General features: G+C 39.9%; 1 protein-coding gene and 1 long non-coding RNA gene across 9 annotated transcripts in view; one reads left to right on the top strand and one right to left on the bottom strand.

Annotated features, from left to right (window-relative positions):
• The window catches only part of LIPC (lipase, hepatic), a 170,456-nt gene extending 164,853 nt beyond the window's left edge, over window positions 1-5,603 (top strand). For all 5 annotated transcript variants that reach the window (XM_021063855.1, XM_021063893.1, NM_001143714.1 and 2 more), the window contains 2 exon segments: window positions 495-713; window positions 5,447-5,603. In XM_021063855.1, the coding sequence (XP_020919514.1) occupies window positions 495-713; window positions 5,447-5,558 (331 nt within the window). In that variant the 3' untranslated portion in view covers window positions 5,559-5,603.
• The window catches only part of LOC102158936, a 358,073-nt gene extending 344,458 nt beyond the window's left edge, over window positions 1-13,615 (bottom strand). For 2 of the 4 annotated variants that reach the window (XR_002344696.1, XR_002344701.1), the window contains exon 1: window positions 8,714-9,676. This is a non-coding gene — a long non-coding RNA (uncharacterized LOC102158936). Of the gene's footprint in view, window positions 1-8,713; window positions 9,679-10,652 lie in introns of those variants that run through there. The other 2 variants (XR_002344700.1, XR_002344698.1) reach the window with 2 other exon arrangements.

Below are 18,063 nucleotides of genomic sequence, written 5' to 3'. Positions count from 1 at the left end.
ACTGCTATTCTTGGTTGTTTTAAGAGAAGTTTCTATTTATGTGGGGAGGAAAGAAGCATTGCTTGTCAGAGAAGGCTGTGGTGTGGCTCTAATGTGTTGATCAAAACCAGTTGAGAGCTTTCTTGTCCAGAGGCTGTGGCTGAAGCCCTGCCATCTCTTTGGGGGCAATTTTCCTGATTTGTTAACCCAGAGATGAAGAAGCCCAAGCTAAACAAATTTAAGTAGATTCATTACAGCAGAACTCTCAGAGCCTTTTTAATATGCTAACACAGAAAATAAGGTATTTCTCCCAATATTACTGGTCTGGAAAACCCTTTCTATCCTGGCACTTCTATTGCTATCTATTAATAGTCTGTCCTGTATCAGTTTGAGAAATGCAGCAGCAAAGATCGTCCCAAGTCACTCAGGCAAACCTAACCCTCCCTAAATGTGCCTAAGCATCATTTGTGGCTACAAATCAATGAACTATGCCTGCTTTCCTTTGTATCTTCAAGGAGCAAAGGAATTATTAGTAATAAAACCTATTCCTTTCTTATCACGTTGGATGTGGATATTGGTGAGCTGATCATGATCAAGTTCAAGTGGGAAAACAGTGCAGCGTGGGCCAATGTCTGGAACACGGTCCAAATCATAATTCCATGGGGAAGAGAGCCTGTCTACTCAGGCCTTGTTCTGAAGAGCATCAAAGTCAAAGCAGGAGAAACCCAGCAAAGGTAAGTGCTCTTTCAGCCTCCTCCTAATATATGTTAAGCATCTACCTAGGCCAGCACTTTCGCAATTTAATGCTTGCATTTATCTTATGAAGTGGGCATTAGTATGTCCTAACGATGGCATACAGATGCTTAGAAAGGTGAAATGACCATCCTGAGTTCACAAAGCTATAGGTGGAAGGGCCAGGATTTGTACCCAGGTCTTCTGATTCCCATTCTAGCCTCTTTCCTCTGCTCACCATTAACAGCTACCTGCCCGTGGAATTTGAGAACCTCCCACTAGTCCAGTGCTTTTCAAACTTTTCCAGGTGATGTTGGTGCTGCTGGTCCAAGGACCACACTCTAAGCAGCAAGGACCTAGATGTGACATTTCTTCTTTGTTGTTCACCCTGAGAAATGCTTTAACAGTCCACAGTCTCAAAAGCTCACACTACAGTGGTGCCTTTCAAATCGTAGAGTGCCAGGGGACAATCAGGAAGCATACTAAACCTGCAGAATTCCCAGATCCACCTGGAGAGCCTCTGGTTGGCTGTGTTCTGTGAAGGACTGCACAGTAGCTAAGAAGAGCCCTAAGAAATTCTGATGTGCACCAATGGATTACCTTCAGAAAACGCAGCTCTGTGTGACTAAACACCTTTCTTGGCCCACAGTCCCTGGGGACAAGAAGGGGTTGGGTGTGGGTAGGGAGCAAAGAAAAAAGAAAAAAAATAATAAAATAAATAAAGGACGTTCAGGAGTTCCCATCTGGCTCAGCGGTAACAAACCCAACTAGTATTCATGAGGACAAGGGTTCCACCCCTGGCCTCATTCAGTGGGTTAAGGATCTGGCATTGCCTGTGGTGTAGGTCGCAGAAGCAGCTCGCATCTGGTGTTGCTGTGGCTGCAGCTCCGATTCGAACCCTAGCCTGGGAACTTCCATATACCACTGGTACGTCCTAAAAGGCAAAACAAACAAAAGGGTGTCCAGCTGCCTCAGTCCTCTCTACAGAGAAAAGGAAGGTCCAATATATGGTACCACGGCAACCGTGCTTTTCTGTGGCTGTGCAGTTCCCCAGACCCTTTCCTAGCTCCTCCCACTGTATTCAGGAAGGTCAGTCTCTGTTCCCACCGCCCTTTGCTGAGCAGCGGGTTTGCACTGGGGCTGGTCTCCAGCAGTGATGGAGAGCAAACAGCACGATCCTCTCGCCTGCCTCTGAACTGCTCTCCTCCCTCACCCCTTGGGTCTCACTGCCAGGAGCGGAGCAGGCCCGTCGCAGATTTATGCCCCGCCCCGGTCCCTTATACAACCGCACTCCAAGGCTTTGTCTCCCTGGGATACAAAACCCTGGCAATTACTAAGAGTATACTGTGCAGTCGGCCAAGAGATTTCACCACATGATCAATTTGAGAAAATTAAACCGTTTCTCTCCTCTTATATATAAGCTTCGCTATTCTTGCGTGACTTTTTAGCCCCTTAGAACAGCTCTACTTCTGGTCACCACCTCTCCCGGGATTCTCTCAGCTAGAGAGTAATTCCTCGGTTTTAGCGGCCGCTCGCCATGGCAATTTTAGGTGGCATGACCTGAAAGCTTGTATAAAACACAGCACTACCTGCTCCCCCTGTGCTTGCTGACTTGCTGCCTTGCAGGCTTCACCTAGGTGCTCTAGATCATCTATCTGATGGAGGCTTCCCAGGGGCCCTCGGAAGTGGGTAGTATTGCTGGGCAGATTAGGAACCTGAGGTGCACACAAGTTACACAGCTTGGGGAACACTGCTAATTATTGTCTGAGCCTAGATCTGACTTGGTTTGTCTGATTCATTGCCCATTTGCTGCCTGTGCACAATTTCCAACAGCTCCTTCCCCCGTTAGTCTTGCCCCCATGAATCTGACTCTCTAATCTAGCAGAGTTGCAGACGAGGAAGTATATATGCAAGTCAAACTCTTCCTCAGGGCTGTCAGAGGTACATCATGAAAAGCAGAGGGGGGATCTGAGACCTATAGTTTAAGTTATAACTGAGTGCCTTCTATGGGTCTTCACTGTACCCAACACCACTGGGGGATACCCCAAAAATTTGAGCTGTGACTTTTGGCACAAAGAAACCTCAGACCTAATTAGGAAAACAAGATGCATTAATTTTACTAATGATGTCCCAGGGCGTCTCCAACTTTAATGGGCACACAAATCACCTGGAAATCATGTTAAAACATAGGTGCTGCTTCAGTAGGTAGAGATGGAACCTGAGAGTCTCCAAAAAGCTCCCAAGGGCTGCTGGTGCTGCTGGTCCATAGACCACGCTTTGAATTGCAAGGATCTAATATTGCATGGTCTAGGAATGTCTGAGAAAAGAGACAGTTCAGGTTGGTGCTGTTGGGTCAGTGCTGCAAAAGGCTTGTGGGAAGGCCAAAATGCACTCCCAGAGAGCTAGGCAGTGAGCAAAGCAACAGGGAAGGAGAATCCAGCGACTCCATCAGCTAGTCCTCGGGTCAGCTTGAGATTTTACTGCTTCCACCTTTGTAGGCTCTGACATTAACTGCTCCTGAGACTCAGTCCTTTCGTAATAAATAGGAATCATAATATGCATCTCATGACTAGAAACAACTACCAGTTTTTGAGTACCTTCTACAAACTAAAATCCCAGAGCTAGGATGCAAACATTAAACCTCATGTTCTCAAACTCTTTGCTAACTACAAGAAAAAAAAAATTGGTAAGTGACTTGCTCTGTGCCTCCACAGAAGAAACTCAATGAGAGGTCTTTTTCTTCCCACAGAGTCAGGGATGAGAGGGTCTGTGGTGAGATAAAGCACAAAGGCAGAAAATATTGGTCCTATAGCAAGACATTAAAAGTGATTGGCTAAACAAAAATGAGAAGATATTTGAGTTCCATGATAATCATATAAATGCAAAACAAAAATCAATGAAATGATCACTGGTCACCCAATGATAGTTTGGCAGGTATGAAAAGACAGCTAACATCCAGAGTTGGTAAAGGTGTGGAGAAATGGGCATTCTCATATACTAGTTGTGGGAGTGTAAATTATAGGGCTTCTGCAGGGGAATTTCATTCAGTAAAACTTAGTAAGCCCAGATCTTATGCCAGATACTTTTATGGGTACCAGGTATACAGTAGTGAACAGAGTAGAAAAAACCATTTGTTTCATGAAGCTTATATTAGCCAAAATTTGAAATATGCAGAAGATTGACACAGAATATTATGCTTGGTGTCTATCCCAGAGATATACTCAAAATGCCCACAAAGGATATATATACACAAAAATGTTCCTGTCTGTAAATGCTAAACCATTGGGGAAGACCTCAATGTCCATTAATAGAAAAATGGCTAAATGTACTGTGATACATCTACACACTGGAATGTTATACAGCAGGTGAAAAGAATGAAGTAGGGTTTTTTTTTTTAAGTACAGTTGATTTATAATGTTTCAGGTGTATAGCAAAATGATTCTCTCTATATATATATTATTCTGTTTCATATTCTTTTCTGTTATAGTTTATTATAAGAGTTCCCTGTGTTATACAGTAGGTCCTTGTTAGTTTTCTATTTTATACATAGTAGTGTTTATCTGTTTATTCCAAATTCCCAATTTATCATTTTTCCTTTGGTAACCATTTGTTTTCTATGTCTATGAACCTATTTCTATTTTATAAGTTCCTCTGTATCATTTTTTGGATTCCACATATAAGTGGTATTACATATGTCTTTCTCTGTCTTACTTCACTTGGTATGTTAATCTCTAGGTCCATCCAAGAATGAAATAGATATTCTGAGTGAAGTAGATCTGTATGTACTGATATGAACAGGTCTCCAAAAATTTGGTGACAAGGAAAATTTTCAGAAAAATACATACAAGTTTTATGTTTACATGTGAATATTAATATATGTGTAAATGCATAGAAAGAAGTCTGGAAAGATAGAAACCAAACCATGAAAGCAGGGAGGGGAATGATACAAGTCAAGAGAATCTTTAGTATTTGACTTCATATATTTACTATTTGAATTTTTCGAGAATGCATTCATAATTATTCATAATATTTTTAATTTTCAAAGTCTGATTTAGTAAAGACCAGACCCTAGATGAAATTCAAAAAAAGAAGGAAGAAGCCATAATCTACAATTCTCTGTGGGTACTTCTGTTTTTTTCCCAAATAGATGTAACTGAAGTTAGTAACACTACACAGTATCTCAGGCTAAACTAAGGGTCAAAGTGGTCTAGCTGTTGGTCTCCAAGAGAGACCCAAAACACATAGTGATGTCCCCTTTGGCTGGAGAACCAAATAAGGGGGTGGGGCAGGGCGTGTAGGGCTGAGCCAAGCAGATGCTGGTGACAGTGGCAGCATACCCAAGGATCTTTAAGAAGGGCATTGGCAAATTGGGGTGCGTCCAAAGAAGGAAGGCTGGGAGCTAAGCCTGCCTGTGAAGGACAGTTGAAGAAAGTGCAAGTGTTTGCCCTGGAGACAGAGTGATGCGGATGAGAGAAACAATAGTTACTCTCAGGTTTCTTTGATGAGCTGCATAAGGGAGAACAAAGCAGGCCTCACATAGAGCTAGGGAACTGATTGCTTTCATGGGCTTAGGTTTTGTTTTTCTCTGAAGTTATGAAAATATTTGAGATCATCGAAATCTAATTTTTTTAAAATAGCATGTGTTACATAAATTGAGTATTTGACAAAGGACGAAATACTTCAATAAGCTCCAACCAAAACTTACTGCTGTGTTTGCTTGATGTCTTCTATGCAGAATGACATTTTGCCCAGAAAACATGAATGATCTACAACTTCACCCAACCCAGGAGAAAACCTTTGTGAGATGTGAAGCAAACTCTAAAAAATTGAAACGAAAGATCAGATGAGCTTTCATGAAGACCCAATATGAAAATAAATGATTTTATTCCTTATCTGGAATGGCTGCCTCATTTGGAAATGAAAGCTATGTAAAGAATATTGCATAAAGCTTAGCGTTTAGATTTGAAGGGGTCCACATTTCACTAGTATGAACTGAGTTTTTTCCTTTTTTTTTCTTTTCAAAGGGCCACACTCACGGCATACAGAAGCTCCCAGGCCAGGGGTCAAATCAGAGCTGCAGCTGCCAGCCTACACCATGGCCACAGCCACGCCAGATCCAAGCCTACATCACAGCTCAAGGCAATGCCAGATCCTTAACCCACTGAGTGAGGCCAGGGATCAAACCTGAATCCTCATAGTTACCAGTCAGGTTACTTACCGTTGAGCCGCGAAAGGCACTCCTGAGAGTTTTTGAACTATGTTATATAACTATATTCAAATATTAGTGTAACCAAAAATTTCACAATTTTATGTCTGATTAAATGGTAATATATGCACATAAGTACAAATGTAAGAGCCATTTTATATTTTTTCTTCTAATTTAAAATGTTGTTTACAGTTAAATCAAGTTTTCCAGGAGTTTCTGTTGTGGCTCAGCAGTAATGAACCTGATTAGTATCCATGAGGACTCAGGTTTGATCCCTAGCCTGGCTTAATGGGTTAAGGATCTGGCATTGCCATGAACTCTGGTGTAGGTTACAGACACAGCTCGGATCTCAAGTTGCTGTGGCTGTGACATAAGCCCGCAGTTACAGCTCCAATTCAACCCCTAGCCTGGGAACTTACATATGCCTCTGGTGAAGCCCTAAAGAGACCAAAAAAAAAAAAAAAATTAGATTTCCCATATTTCCTTGCTAGTTGGTTCTGATCAGTTTTTTAAAACTAGAAAGGTGCTTCTTTATTACACAACTAGCACTTTCATAAAGTGAAATTCCAATTAATTACACTTGTGTATCCCAAAGCACACAGCCTTTAAGACAATTCAGCACACCAAAAGAAGAGAAATTCTACTTAAAAGTTACCATCACACAAATTATACAATTATTTTACTGAACCAAAACAATAATGGTAGAATTATCCTAAAACTACTAAGGATAACCATGAAAACTGAATCACTGGTCATTTACTAACTAAATCACTACGTAAGTACAATTTTCCTCTTTTTCTAATGCTTGCCACAAAAGTTAATAGAACACTTGGGACAGCTCAAAGACTTAGGTATCAAATCTCAAACTGTCCAATAAATAAAATAATGATGCTTTGACCAGCAAACTCCATCAGAGAGCATGTGAGGGAAATGTCCAATGTGGGAAATCACTTGCATCTATGCTTCTAGTAATTCAGAAAGGAACACGCAATGCCCATTCAACACCTTCTCCTGACACTTGCATAGACTCAGCTCCACACAGCTCATAATTCATATGCTCTTCAGCAGAGTAGGGCTCATGGAAACAAAATCCTGAAGAGATGTCAGCCTCTGACAAAATCAGTTTAAGAAGATCTTGCATGATTCACTTTTATTTCCCTTGGAAAGACCCAAAAAATTAAAGGATGTGGGGGAGGGGAAGGACAGCTGGATCAATGTTGCATTGTGTCCTGGATGCTAATCTTGCCTACAAACATAGCCAAGCATACTTTTAGGTATAGAGTGTGTGTGCCTAGAAATTATAGATATTCACATAAACACTATTTCCCATTATATCTAAAATATTAAAATTTACAATAAGATTATGTTCACATTGGGTTGACATGTTTTATCATTAGCTATTCAAAGTATCACTTTTTGAACATACTCATTGCTATACACCCTATAGAATCTATGCACTTGTCAGAGAATATTTCAGAAACAACTCAAATACCCACCTGGCAATTCACAAATGAACTCTGCCTTGTCCTTACGGGTGGATCTTAGCAGTGGAAAAGGTAAACCAAAGCTACACACACAAGATCAGGGTTGAGTCTAGAGTCAGACAGTTTTGCGGCACTGAGGACGCAGCACTTGTGAGTTTGTGCATTTACACAGACACAAAATATGCATGTAGAATGTTACAAGGAGAACTAAACTATATTGTTTGGGATGGAGAAATAGGTGGTAGAGTCCTAAGTAAAAGCACTAACATCCCTAGCACAGAAGAGAGGCTGTGGTAAACTAGGAAAGAGGAAGGGCAGGCCAGAGTTCCAGGTGCCGGCAACATTGTCCTTGACACACCAGGTGTTGGTGGGCACAGGTGTTCATTTTTATAGCCATTTTTTAAATTGTATATATATGTATTTCATGCACTCACTTTTAGTATGAATGTCACATTCTGCAATATTAAAAAAAAAAAAAAGAAAGAAAGGAAGGAAGAAAATCAAGGGCAGAGTTTAAGCCAGTATTTTTCTACTCTGGTGTGATGCATTCCATGTATGAATTAGCTTCATACCAAATATAATTAGCAATTATTTCATCTTTAGTGGGAAAATTGAAGTGACACAGGACGTCATAACATTTTGGGCAGAGAAATCAATAAGCAACCAACGTGACAAATGGTTAATGGGAACATTTATGACTCCTCTTGGCACAGATTATTTTCACTTGGGAAGATGTGTTCATCGACATCGCATCTTCTGAAGTACATCTTGGGAGGGAAGTCAGATAGGGAAAGTGAATAATGCAGCCACATCTGTTCATTGCACATGCAAAATGCTGGCTGGTACGCTGATTGTACGCACCTCTCTCCAAAGAATCTGTATTTATGAGCCCACTCAGGAAAGAGAACACTGGCATCTTGCCTTTCAGGCAAAATCCTGTTTGTGCTTTTCCATGTAAGGGAGCACAGGGAAAGAAATGGAGCGTCAATTACACCACAGCTGGGCTCTTTGAGGTGCCTGAAGTCAGAGAGAAGGAAACAAGCACTCCATTCAACACTAAAATGAACGCACTCTCCTCCAGAGCCAAGCTGCCTGTCCCCAGCGTTCATCTTGATAATGTTGCTGCAAACACTGTGAAAGCTTTGGTAGCAGTTACATATTTCTGGGGTCACAAAGCCAGAAGCCGAGCTGCCCAGCGCAGTGCCTGCTCCCCACACAGCCAGGATCAGAGGGAAGTCGGACGGATGGGAAACAGACAAGCAAGAGGCAAACTAGAGAAGTCAATCCCAAGAGTCTCCATCCACCTGCTTACCTCATCTCCTACGACATACTTCTCCTTGATTTCTGATAATCTGTGTGTGATCAATGGCCCGAAAAACATTTCATTCCTCCTAATAGGCTCAGGGCAGGCAGCCTTCAAATATGCCACAACGGCATACTGATTATGTTGAATTAAACTTACTTAACAAAGAGCCAATGCAAAAGGGACACTCTGACCTTCCTTCCTGTCTCCCTGAAAGCAGGAAATCAAGCTCTCATGTGAAAGGTGCCCTCCCTGATCTGGAGGTCGAAGGACACCCTTGTCATCAAAGATAGGGAATTGGGGCTGAGAAGCCTGTGTAAACCAGCCTTGTTACTTCTTTCATAAACTACCCCAAGCCCAGACTCTCTTTAGATTCTTCACTAACTGATCTCCCCAAACCTAAGTTTCTTTGTCCAGTCAATTTCTCACAAATGTAGTGTCTCTTTGTCTAAAAAGTATAAAAGCTGCTGGCTTTGGCCATCTCTTAGGTCCAATTTTTTGAGACCTTGATGAGCACGAACTAAATTTGTTTCTTTTTCTCCCATTAATATGTGTTGTGTCGCCTTTATTATTAGTCCAGCCATAAGAACTCAGGAGGGGTGGGGGGAAATGTCCCCCTCCCAACACCTCCCATCGCTGCTTTTGCCTTATACCGCCTTCCCTTCATTCCTCCAGACTGTCCTCTTTCCTGCCAAGCTGGATCGTATTTATCCACTCAGGACCAGCGACTTCACCTGTTATTTCCTAGCTCTGCCCAGCTCCCAGGTTCCTCCCGCTCCTCTAAAGGCCCAGCTGTATTATAAATGATGCTCTCCCTCAACCCTCGATTATTGGGGCCCTGCTGGTTTTCCTCCCACCTCTTAGTCTCCCCTTGGCTCCTGGCCCTCCACCCAGACCTGGCAAGGTGGGCACCCGTCACCCTCTAGGCCTCCTTCTCTGCTTACTCAGTTCTCTCTCCCCATGTGGCTTCATTTCTGACCCATCCAGATCAACACCCCTCCCCCCCCTTGCATTAGAACTGCTCTGCAGGGTCCCCCACCCCCACCCTCCGCCCAAGTAGCAGGCTCTCCTATAGGTGCAAGTGCCTCCTCTCTATGGTCACAATGCTCAGACCTGAGACCATCATGTCGTATCTGCCCCCATCTGCTTCTCCCATGCTGTCTGTTCTGTGGCTCAGTGAATGTCATCACTACCCCCCAATAGCTGACACCAGACAAAGGGTGGGTGGGGGGACCATCCATAAGGTTTCCTCCCCTTTGGCCCCTCACAATTAAAGAATCACCAAATCCTATGAGTTCTACTCATGCTTTTTTTTCTTACTCAAATGAATTTATCACATCTGTAGTTGTATAATGATCATAACAATCCAATTTCACAGGATTTCCATCCCATAACCCAAGCACAACCCCCCCCCAAAACTGTCTCCTCCAGAGACCATAAGTTTTTCAATGTCTGTAGTCAGCATCTGTTCTGCAAAGAAGTTCAGTCTGACCTTTTTTCAGATTCCACATGTCAGTGAAAGCATTTGATGTTGGTGTCTCATTGTATGGCTGACTTCACTTAGCATGATAGTTTCTAGGTCCATCCATGTTGCTAAAAATGCCGGTATTTCATTCCTTTTAATGGCTGAGTAATATTCCATTTTGTATATGTACCACACTATAAAACTCTTAGAGGAAAACATAGGCCAAACACTCTCTGACATAAACAACAGCAACATCTTCTCAGATCCACCTCTTAGAGTATTGACAATAAAAACAAAAATAAAAAAATGGGACCTACTCAAACTTAAAAGTTTCTGCACAGCAAAGGAAACCCTAAACAAAATGAAAAGACAACCCACAGAATGAGAGAAAATCTTTACCCATACATCTTAAACACATCTGCACCTCTCCACATCCACAGCCATCATCCCAGTCCAAACAGTTTTTTAAAAACTTTCTCTTACCTGGATGTTTGCAATGACCTTCCACCTCCACACCTTCCTGTGGCATCCAAAGCTCTTTCAGTCTATTCTCATCACAGCAGCCAGGGTGATCTTTGAAAAAAGTCCAAAATAATTACCCTGGCTTCCTAGGCCTCCAGGCAAGCTCCCACGTCCCCCTCCAGTCTCGTCGTCCTCATTCACTTCGTCATCGTCTACCACGTCCCAACCCAGGATGCACATCAGAACCTCCTTGAAAGTTTTAAAACCACCCAGGTCTTAGCCCCACCCCTAGAGATTTTTATTGAGTTGGCCTGGGTAAGGCCTGAGAAGTGAGACCTAAATGCTTTCCAGGTGGTGCTTATAACATGCATTAAGTTTGAGAACCATGGGTCTGGACACGTGAAGCATCTTTTGGTTCCCTCAACGGTGCAAAGCTGTTTCCTGCCTCTCGCATGGACCCAACCTGTCACTTAAACCCTCTCTTCTTCTTCCAGCTTCTTCTCATACTTCCAGTCCCAGTTTAAGTGTTAATAATTCAGGAATAAGGGAAAAAGATGATCCCACCCAACACAAATATATATCATCCGGCCCCTGCCCACCCTTTAACTCTTCCAGTAAAATGATTTGTGGCCATGCCATGTGGAGCCATATCTGAGCAACGCAAAAAAAAATCAGTCTGTCTTTATATGAAATATGATATTTTATTCATCATAGATCTTTAATTTTGATTTTTCTAAGTTTGCATTAAAATATTATTTATCTTCATAGCTGAGTTTTTTGAGCTGCCTTAAATTATACACTCAAGGCAAGTGCCTCAGTCACTTCACCTCAGTCCTATTAATTTGGGGGACTATTTAAATAATTAAATAATGTCTGTATCCCACACTGGACATGAAGCTCTGTCAAGTCAGGGAGTTCCTAGATGTTCACTGCTTTATCCTAAGCATGCAGCCCACTGTGGCAGAGTTGATGTTCCATAAATGATTGTTAAATTAACAAGTGACATCGTCTTTTTATAAGTATGCCTTCTCTTACCAATTAAATTATAAGCTCCAACTACTGTACCTGTTCAAGATAAAGTTCATTGCTTCCCATTCCCTACACCACAGCTCGCAGCAACGCCAGATCCTTAACCCACTGATCGGGGCCAGGGATCGAACCCTCATCCTCATGGATATTAGTAGGGTTCTTAACCCAGTGAGCCACAATAGGAACTCCTAAATTTACCATTTTTAAGATGTTTTATAACAATGTAAACAGAACGTGTGAAACAGTGCAAAGATGTATAAAAAGAAAGCTAGTCGTCTCCTTGCATCCCCCTCCTGCCCAGCCCCACTGAGCTCCAGGAGGGGATGATAACAGCTGTTATGTTATTCCTTCAAACATCCACAATCACTTAGGCACACTCAGGGCTCTGTTTGTGGTTTTCACCAAACTAGAAACATACTATATGGATTGCTTGGCAACTTGCTTTTATTTCTTCTTCTTTACTTGACATAGATCATCTGTAAGTCAGTACAGATGGATTTTTTTTTGTAATTTCTGTAGAAGTTGAATTATACTGGCTGGATGGGATAGCACAATCGTTTGTCTATTTGTCTGGCTTGGGCCAGTGCCCAGTGCATGATTCAGGTTAACAACTAGGAGTGTCAATGAAATCTGTCTATAATGATCTACCCAAACACACGTATGCATTCCCTTATTAAAGGAGAGTTGTCACTGTTTTACAATAAGGTAATGACATTATCATTATTTTCAGCCAATTGATCTTCTTACTCAACAGTTCCTCCTAAAATCTTTCTAGGTCAATTGGTATTGCACTATTTTTTATGACTGCCTAATATTCTACATGGTGGAGGTGTCTTAAAATATTCAATTGGTCTCATACTGCTGTGCCTTCACTTTCCAGCATATCTCCTATATATTCCCATTTGTGGAAACTATTTCCAGCAGCGGAACTAACTGCTAGGTCAAATGATATTTTTTTTCAGTGTAATTGATGTTGCCATATTGCTTTCCCAAAACATTGCAACATTTTGCAGTCCCACCCTAATTTATGAATACCTTGTCTCCTCTCTCCATCTCTTTCTAGGAAGAAATATTTATTGCTCATTTTAGTTTTTGGTCAGACTGATGAATGTGATGAGCTCATTATGACTTTACTATTTCCCTACTGAGTCTCAGAATCTTTCCATAGATTCAATGAATTTACTTTACTGTGAACTAATTGTTCACATCCTATTTTTCATTGGAACACTTGTCTTTTTCTTGTCTGTTTATAAGATATAATCTTATGAAATTTTATTGACCCTTTATCTTTCAGCTTCTTTGAAAATATTTTTTCCAAATCTGCTCCTCTTTTAATTATAGTATTCTTTACTATATGTAGTATAATTTTTTTGAGGTCAAAAAAGTCTAACATTTCTTTTATATATAAATTTCCTGACGTGGTTTTAGTCTCTCACCGTTGAATAGCAAATTGTACAAAATGAATATTTTCTTCTGATGTTTGTATTTGTTTCTCAAAAGACTTTAATCAATCTGAAATTTATTTTTGTTTATGGTACGAGATAGACTGTCAGCTTAACATTCCTCTATATGGATAAAAGTGGAGCTAACATTGTTTATTTACTTTATTAACTTTCCATGTTGAATTCAGATCCTACTTTTATCAGAAATTTAAAGTACATACTGGGAACAATTTCTTAATTCTCTATTTTATTGTTTTGATCTCCTTGTTTAATTCTATTCTAACCATATTTAGGTGATTTCAGAGCTTTCATTTATTTGCTTACAGAGGCTTTATTCATAGCATATTCTTTGGCATCTAGACCTCATATGGATTTTAAGGGCTTCTTATCCAATTCCCTAAAAGCTCTGTTAATATTCTAATTGGGAATCACCATTAGAAATTACTACAAGAATAGGAAGTTCCCATTGTGGCTCAGAGGTAACGAACCCAACTAATATCCCGAGCACGCGGATTCCACCCCTGGCCTTGCTCAGTGGCTTACAGACTCAGCGTTGCCATGAGCTGTGGTGTAGTTTCCAGACTCAGCTTGGATCCCGCATGCTGCGGCTGTGACATAGGACAGCAGCTGTAGCTCTGATTCAGCCTCTAGCCTGGGAACTTCCATGTGCCTCGGGTGCGGCCCTAAAAAGAAAAAAAAATTAGTACAAGGATATTTGATCATTTTATTATATGAAGTCTTCTCACCCAGGAACATTGTATGTTTTCCTTTTTTTACATCTTATTTCATGTCCTTCGATAAGACTTTTATTTTTAATTTTCACTTATTCCTAAGTATTTTAATTTTTTTGCCATCATTGACAATGGAACCATTCATTCCATTTCTATTTAATGGGATTTGTTCCTAGCATATAGAACAGATTTTGGATTTCATTTATTCTATATTTGTCCACTTTATCAAAATTATTTTATTAACTCCATTTGATTTTTCATTTTACTAGAATCTCATGGGATATAATCACTTCATCACCAAAATGACAATATATGCTGATCTTTTCAACCTTAGTAGGTTTTCAGAAGCTCTAAGGCAATGTTGACTAAGAATGCTCAGAGTAGACACCACTGTTTCATTCTTGATATTAATTAAAATTTTACTGTTTTGCCTGTATTTTTTATATATAGTTTTAGCAAGTAAACTTTTTTGTATTTAAGTGGTTTTTATCTGTTTTTATTAGAAATAGCTGCTGAAATTTAGGAAATGCCTTAGTATTATATGAATTTCCTTCTTCGGTTAATTACGTTGCTAGATTTCCTGATACTGACTCACAATTGCATTCTTGGAATAAACCCGCCTTAATTACAATATATTTTTCATAATATTACTGGATTTTACTTGCTAAAATCTTATTTAGAATTTTGCCTTTATTTTCATAAGTGAAACTGAGCCACACTTTTTCAGGTGCTGTCATTTTTATCCTTTGATATTCTGCAGCTTTCCTCTATGGCCTTGAATAGTTTAGATAACATTGTGATGATCTTTTCAATTTCTTATTTAGAGAGAGATTCAGCTGTGAAACCATCTGGTCCTTGTGCTTTTGCATGTAATATTCTTAGGTTTTCAGTTTTTACTTATTTATTGCATGTAACATTTATTAAAATTATTTTTGTGAAATACCTTCAAGCAAGAGAGGTACAAAGTTACTCACAATAATGAGTAAATGAAGGCATAACATTAAAGCACAGAAAAAATGCCAAACTAAACTCTGAAATTTTAATTCTGCCTGGGGTAACTAAGCAAATGCTCACATTTTTCGTGGGAAATAAGATTAAGCCACAGAAATGCTATGTAGTGTTCTAACATTAAATTTGTACACAAACCACCAAAGGAGGGGAAAAGGAAAATCAATAGACTACAAAGTTTAAAAGTTTAGTTACCTGTCAAAAGAAACTGTTGGAGAATGGTAACATTTCTCTCAATTTCTAGAGATAGTATACTTAAGAATATATTTAAATATTATATTTCAGGAGTTCCCGTCATGGCGCAGCAGAAACAAATCCAAGTAGTATCCATGAGGATATGGGTTCAATCCCTGGCTTCACTCAGTGGGTCAGGGATCTGGTGTTGCTGTGAGCTGTGCTGTAGGTTGCAGATGCAGCTGGGATCTGGCATTGCTGTGGCTGTGGCGCAGGCTGGCAGCTGTAGCTCCGATTTGACCCCTAGCCTGGGAACTTCCATATGCCATGGGTGTGGCCCTAAAAAGCAAAATAAATAAATGAATGAATAAATAAATATTATATTTAAGGAGGTACATTGGAATATTGTAAATTTTTACAATTCCTCGAAGAATTGATGGGTTCATTCATTACATGGCTCTTTCAACAACCCATATATTTGTTTCCTTACCTTATACTCTGAAATTCTAAATGGAATAAGAGGTACAATGAGTCTTTTGCGGTTTGGTTTTCATTAATAATGACGTAAATGACATCTGATATATGTAGGCCCATAAAATAGGCCCATTGTTTTAGGAATATAAAGGAAGGTAATGAATCTAATGCACTTAAAAAAAAAGAAAGAGTTTCTAAAAGGAAACATTTAAGGAGCTATAATAAGTTATTTCTTGAGAACTTTTCTGACTCTACTCTCTTCCAGGCTGGGATGAGTAAAATTAAAAGATTACAGTGATAAGCATAAATTACACCTTGGTTATTATGAGTTTAGGGAAAGAAAGAAAGAAAGAAAGAAAGAAAGAAAGAAAGAAAGAAAGAAAGAAAGAAAGAAAGAAAGGAAGAAAGAAAGAAAGAAAGAAAGAAAGAGGAAGAGAGGAAGGGAAAGAAAGAAAGAGGGAGGGAAGGAAAAAGGAAGGGAAGACAAAGCTTTTTTCTCCCTAGAAAGAAAGCTTTTACTTTTACAGTCAAGGCCAGGACTAGAGTGAGGCCAGCAAAACTCAAGGAGACAAGACATGCAAGTGTCACCTGGTGCTTGTGCAACCCTGAGAGTGAGTGCTCCTTTTCGAGTGCGGTGCCCAGGCTGCCTGGGTTGGGACTTGCATGACCTTGTCTTCTTGAATTTGATGCCCTGGGCACCTCACTTGTCTCTCCATAGTCCTTCTTCATATTTTCTCTTGCTTAGCTTTGTTCTCTAAAAAGAATGTGTTGCACAGAAAAACAAGTACTTTTATTTTTAGATATTCTTCCTCCATGATAATGGTGTGTACATTTATACATTTTCCTATGAGTACAGATTTTGATAGACAGTATGCCCCCCTTTTACTGCTTTCTAGATAGTTTGCAGTTTTAGCTCTATTTTTCTCTTTGCTCCAAAAGTTAGCCAGGAAGTATTCCTTAATTTATAAATAGGCTACTCTGGACACTTTTAAATTATTTGTTTCTAATCTTATTAAATGTGGCTACAAAAAGTTTCTCATTTTTAAATTTGGTAAGGCTTCAAGATCAAGCCCATAATCAATTTTTATAATGTTCTACTGGATATATCAAAAATTCTATGATATCCTTAAACTGAGTATGTTGAGTGGATTACTAAATTCTTGTATATATTTTTTTGTATATGAGATACGATTCTTTAAAAATGTTTTGAAATCTAGGAGTTCCCATCGTGGCACAGTGGTTAACGAATCTGACTAGGAACCATGAGATTGCGGGTTCGATCCCTGCCCTTGCTCAGTGGGTTGAGGATCCGGCGTTGCCCTGAGCTGTGGTGTAGGTTGCAGACGCAGCTCAGATCCTGCATTGCTGCAGCTCTGGCATAGGCCGGTGGCTACGGCTGCGATTCGACCCCTAACGTGGGAATCTCCATATGCCGCGGAAGCAGCTCCAGAGAAAGGCAAAAAGACAAAAAAAAAAAAAAAAAGTTTTGAAATCTATAAAATTTTTATCAAGTTGTCTTTACATTTATATCATTTGGTACACATAGATTTTACTAATGCTAATTCTGCATATGTGCTTTAAATTGTTAGACAATATCCCCCTTGTAATGCTTTTAATTTTAAATTCCTCCTGGTCTGTTAACTTTACTATTTCTATTTTCTTTTTTTATTACATTTGCTTGGTATCTTTCTCCATCCCTTTATTTTCAACCTTTCTTCAAATTTTTATTCTACATATTTTTCTGCTAGATGTTGTATAGTTGGCTTATTTCCATTTCCATCTCAATCTAAGTGTCTTTGACTTTTACTGGGAAACTCCAGTCCCTTTGCATTTACCATAATGATTGGACTCCTCTTTGTACCTCATTTTATTTAGTTATTGGCTTCTTTTACTTATTATTTCTTTTTTATTTTGGCAGGTTGATCAATTGATATTATTTCCCCTTTCCTTCCTAACAAGGCTCATCTTATGGATTTGCATTATGTTTCCTGCTAGTTTCCCTTTCCTATTGCTCATAATCAGGTAGCTATTTCATTATCATTATATGAAAACCAGATACATATTTCTCCCACCAAAATACTCTATTCCTCCACTGCTTCCACAACAAACTTTAAAATACTTTCATTGCCCCCCCACCCCAGTTCCATAACCACACCCCAGATGAGACCTTTGGAACACTTCCCTCCTTTCCACCCACCCCCGATGCCCAGATTTGCTGAGATCCGCTTATTATTTTTAGTGCCAGACTGTTTTTAGAAGAGTTGTCAAGGCAGATGGCAATGTGATCAATTCAGGAAAAGAATATAGACTTTTTAAGACTAGAGAACCCAGTCACACTCAACAGCCAAGGGGTGAGCGTCTCTGGCTTCGGGTATCCAGGTGCCGGTAATAAACCCTGATTTGGGAGATGTTCCCTTTTACCATTCTCCAAAGATTTTAATTTCTCCTGGCCCTTCTCTGTTCTTCTGGAGACTTTGACTCTGGGTTTCCTTGGCCACAGAGTAAAAGCAACTGGTAACATATTCTTGGGTTATTTTTCAAGACTACGTGACCTTCAAAGTACCGGAGATCTAC

The sequence above is a fragment of the Sus scrofa genome, chromosome 1, assembly GCF_000003025.6.
Source record: "Sus scrofa isolate TJ Tabasco breed Duroc chromosome 1, Sscrofa11.1, whole genome shotgun sequence".
Classification (NCBI taxonomy): Eukaryota; Metazoa; Chordata; class Mammalia; order Artiodactyla; family Suidae; genus Sus; species Sus scrofa.
This window is presented reverse-complemented; position numbering and strand designations above follow the sequence as displayed.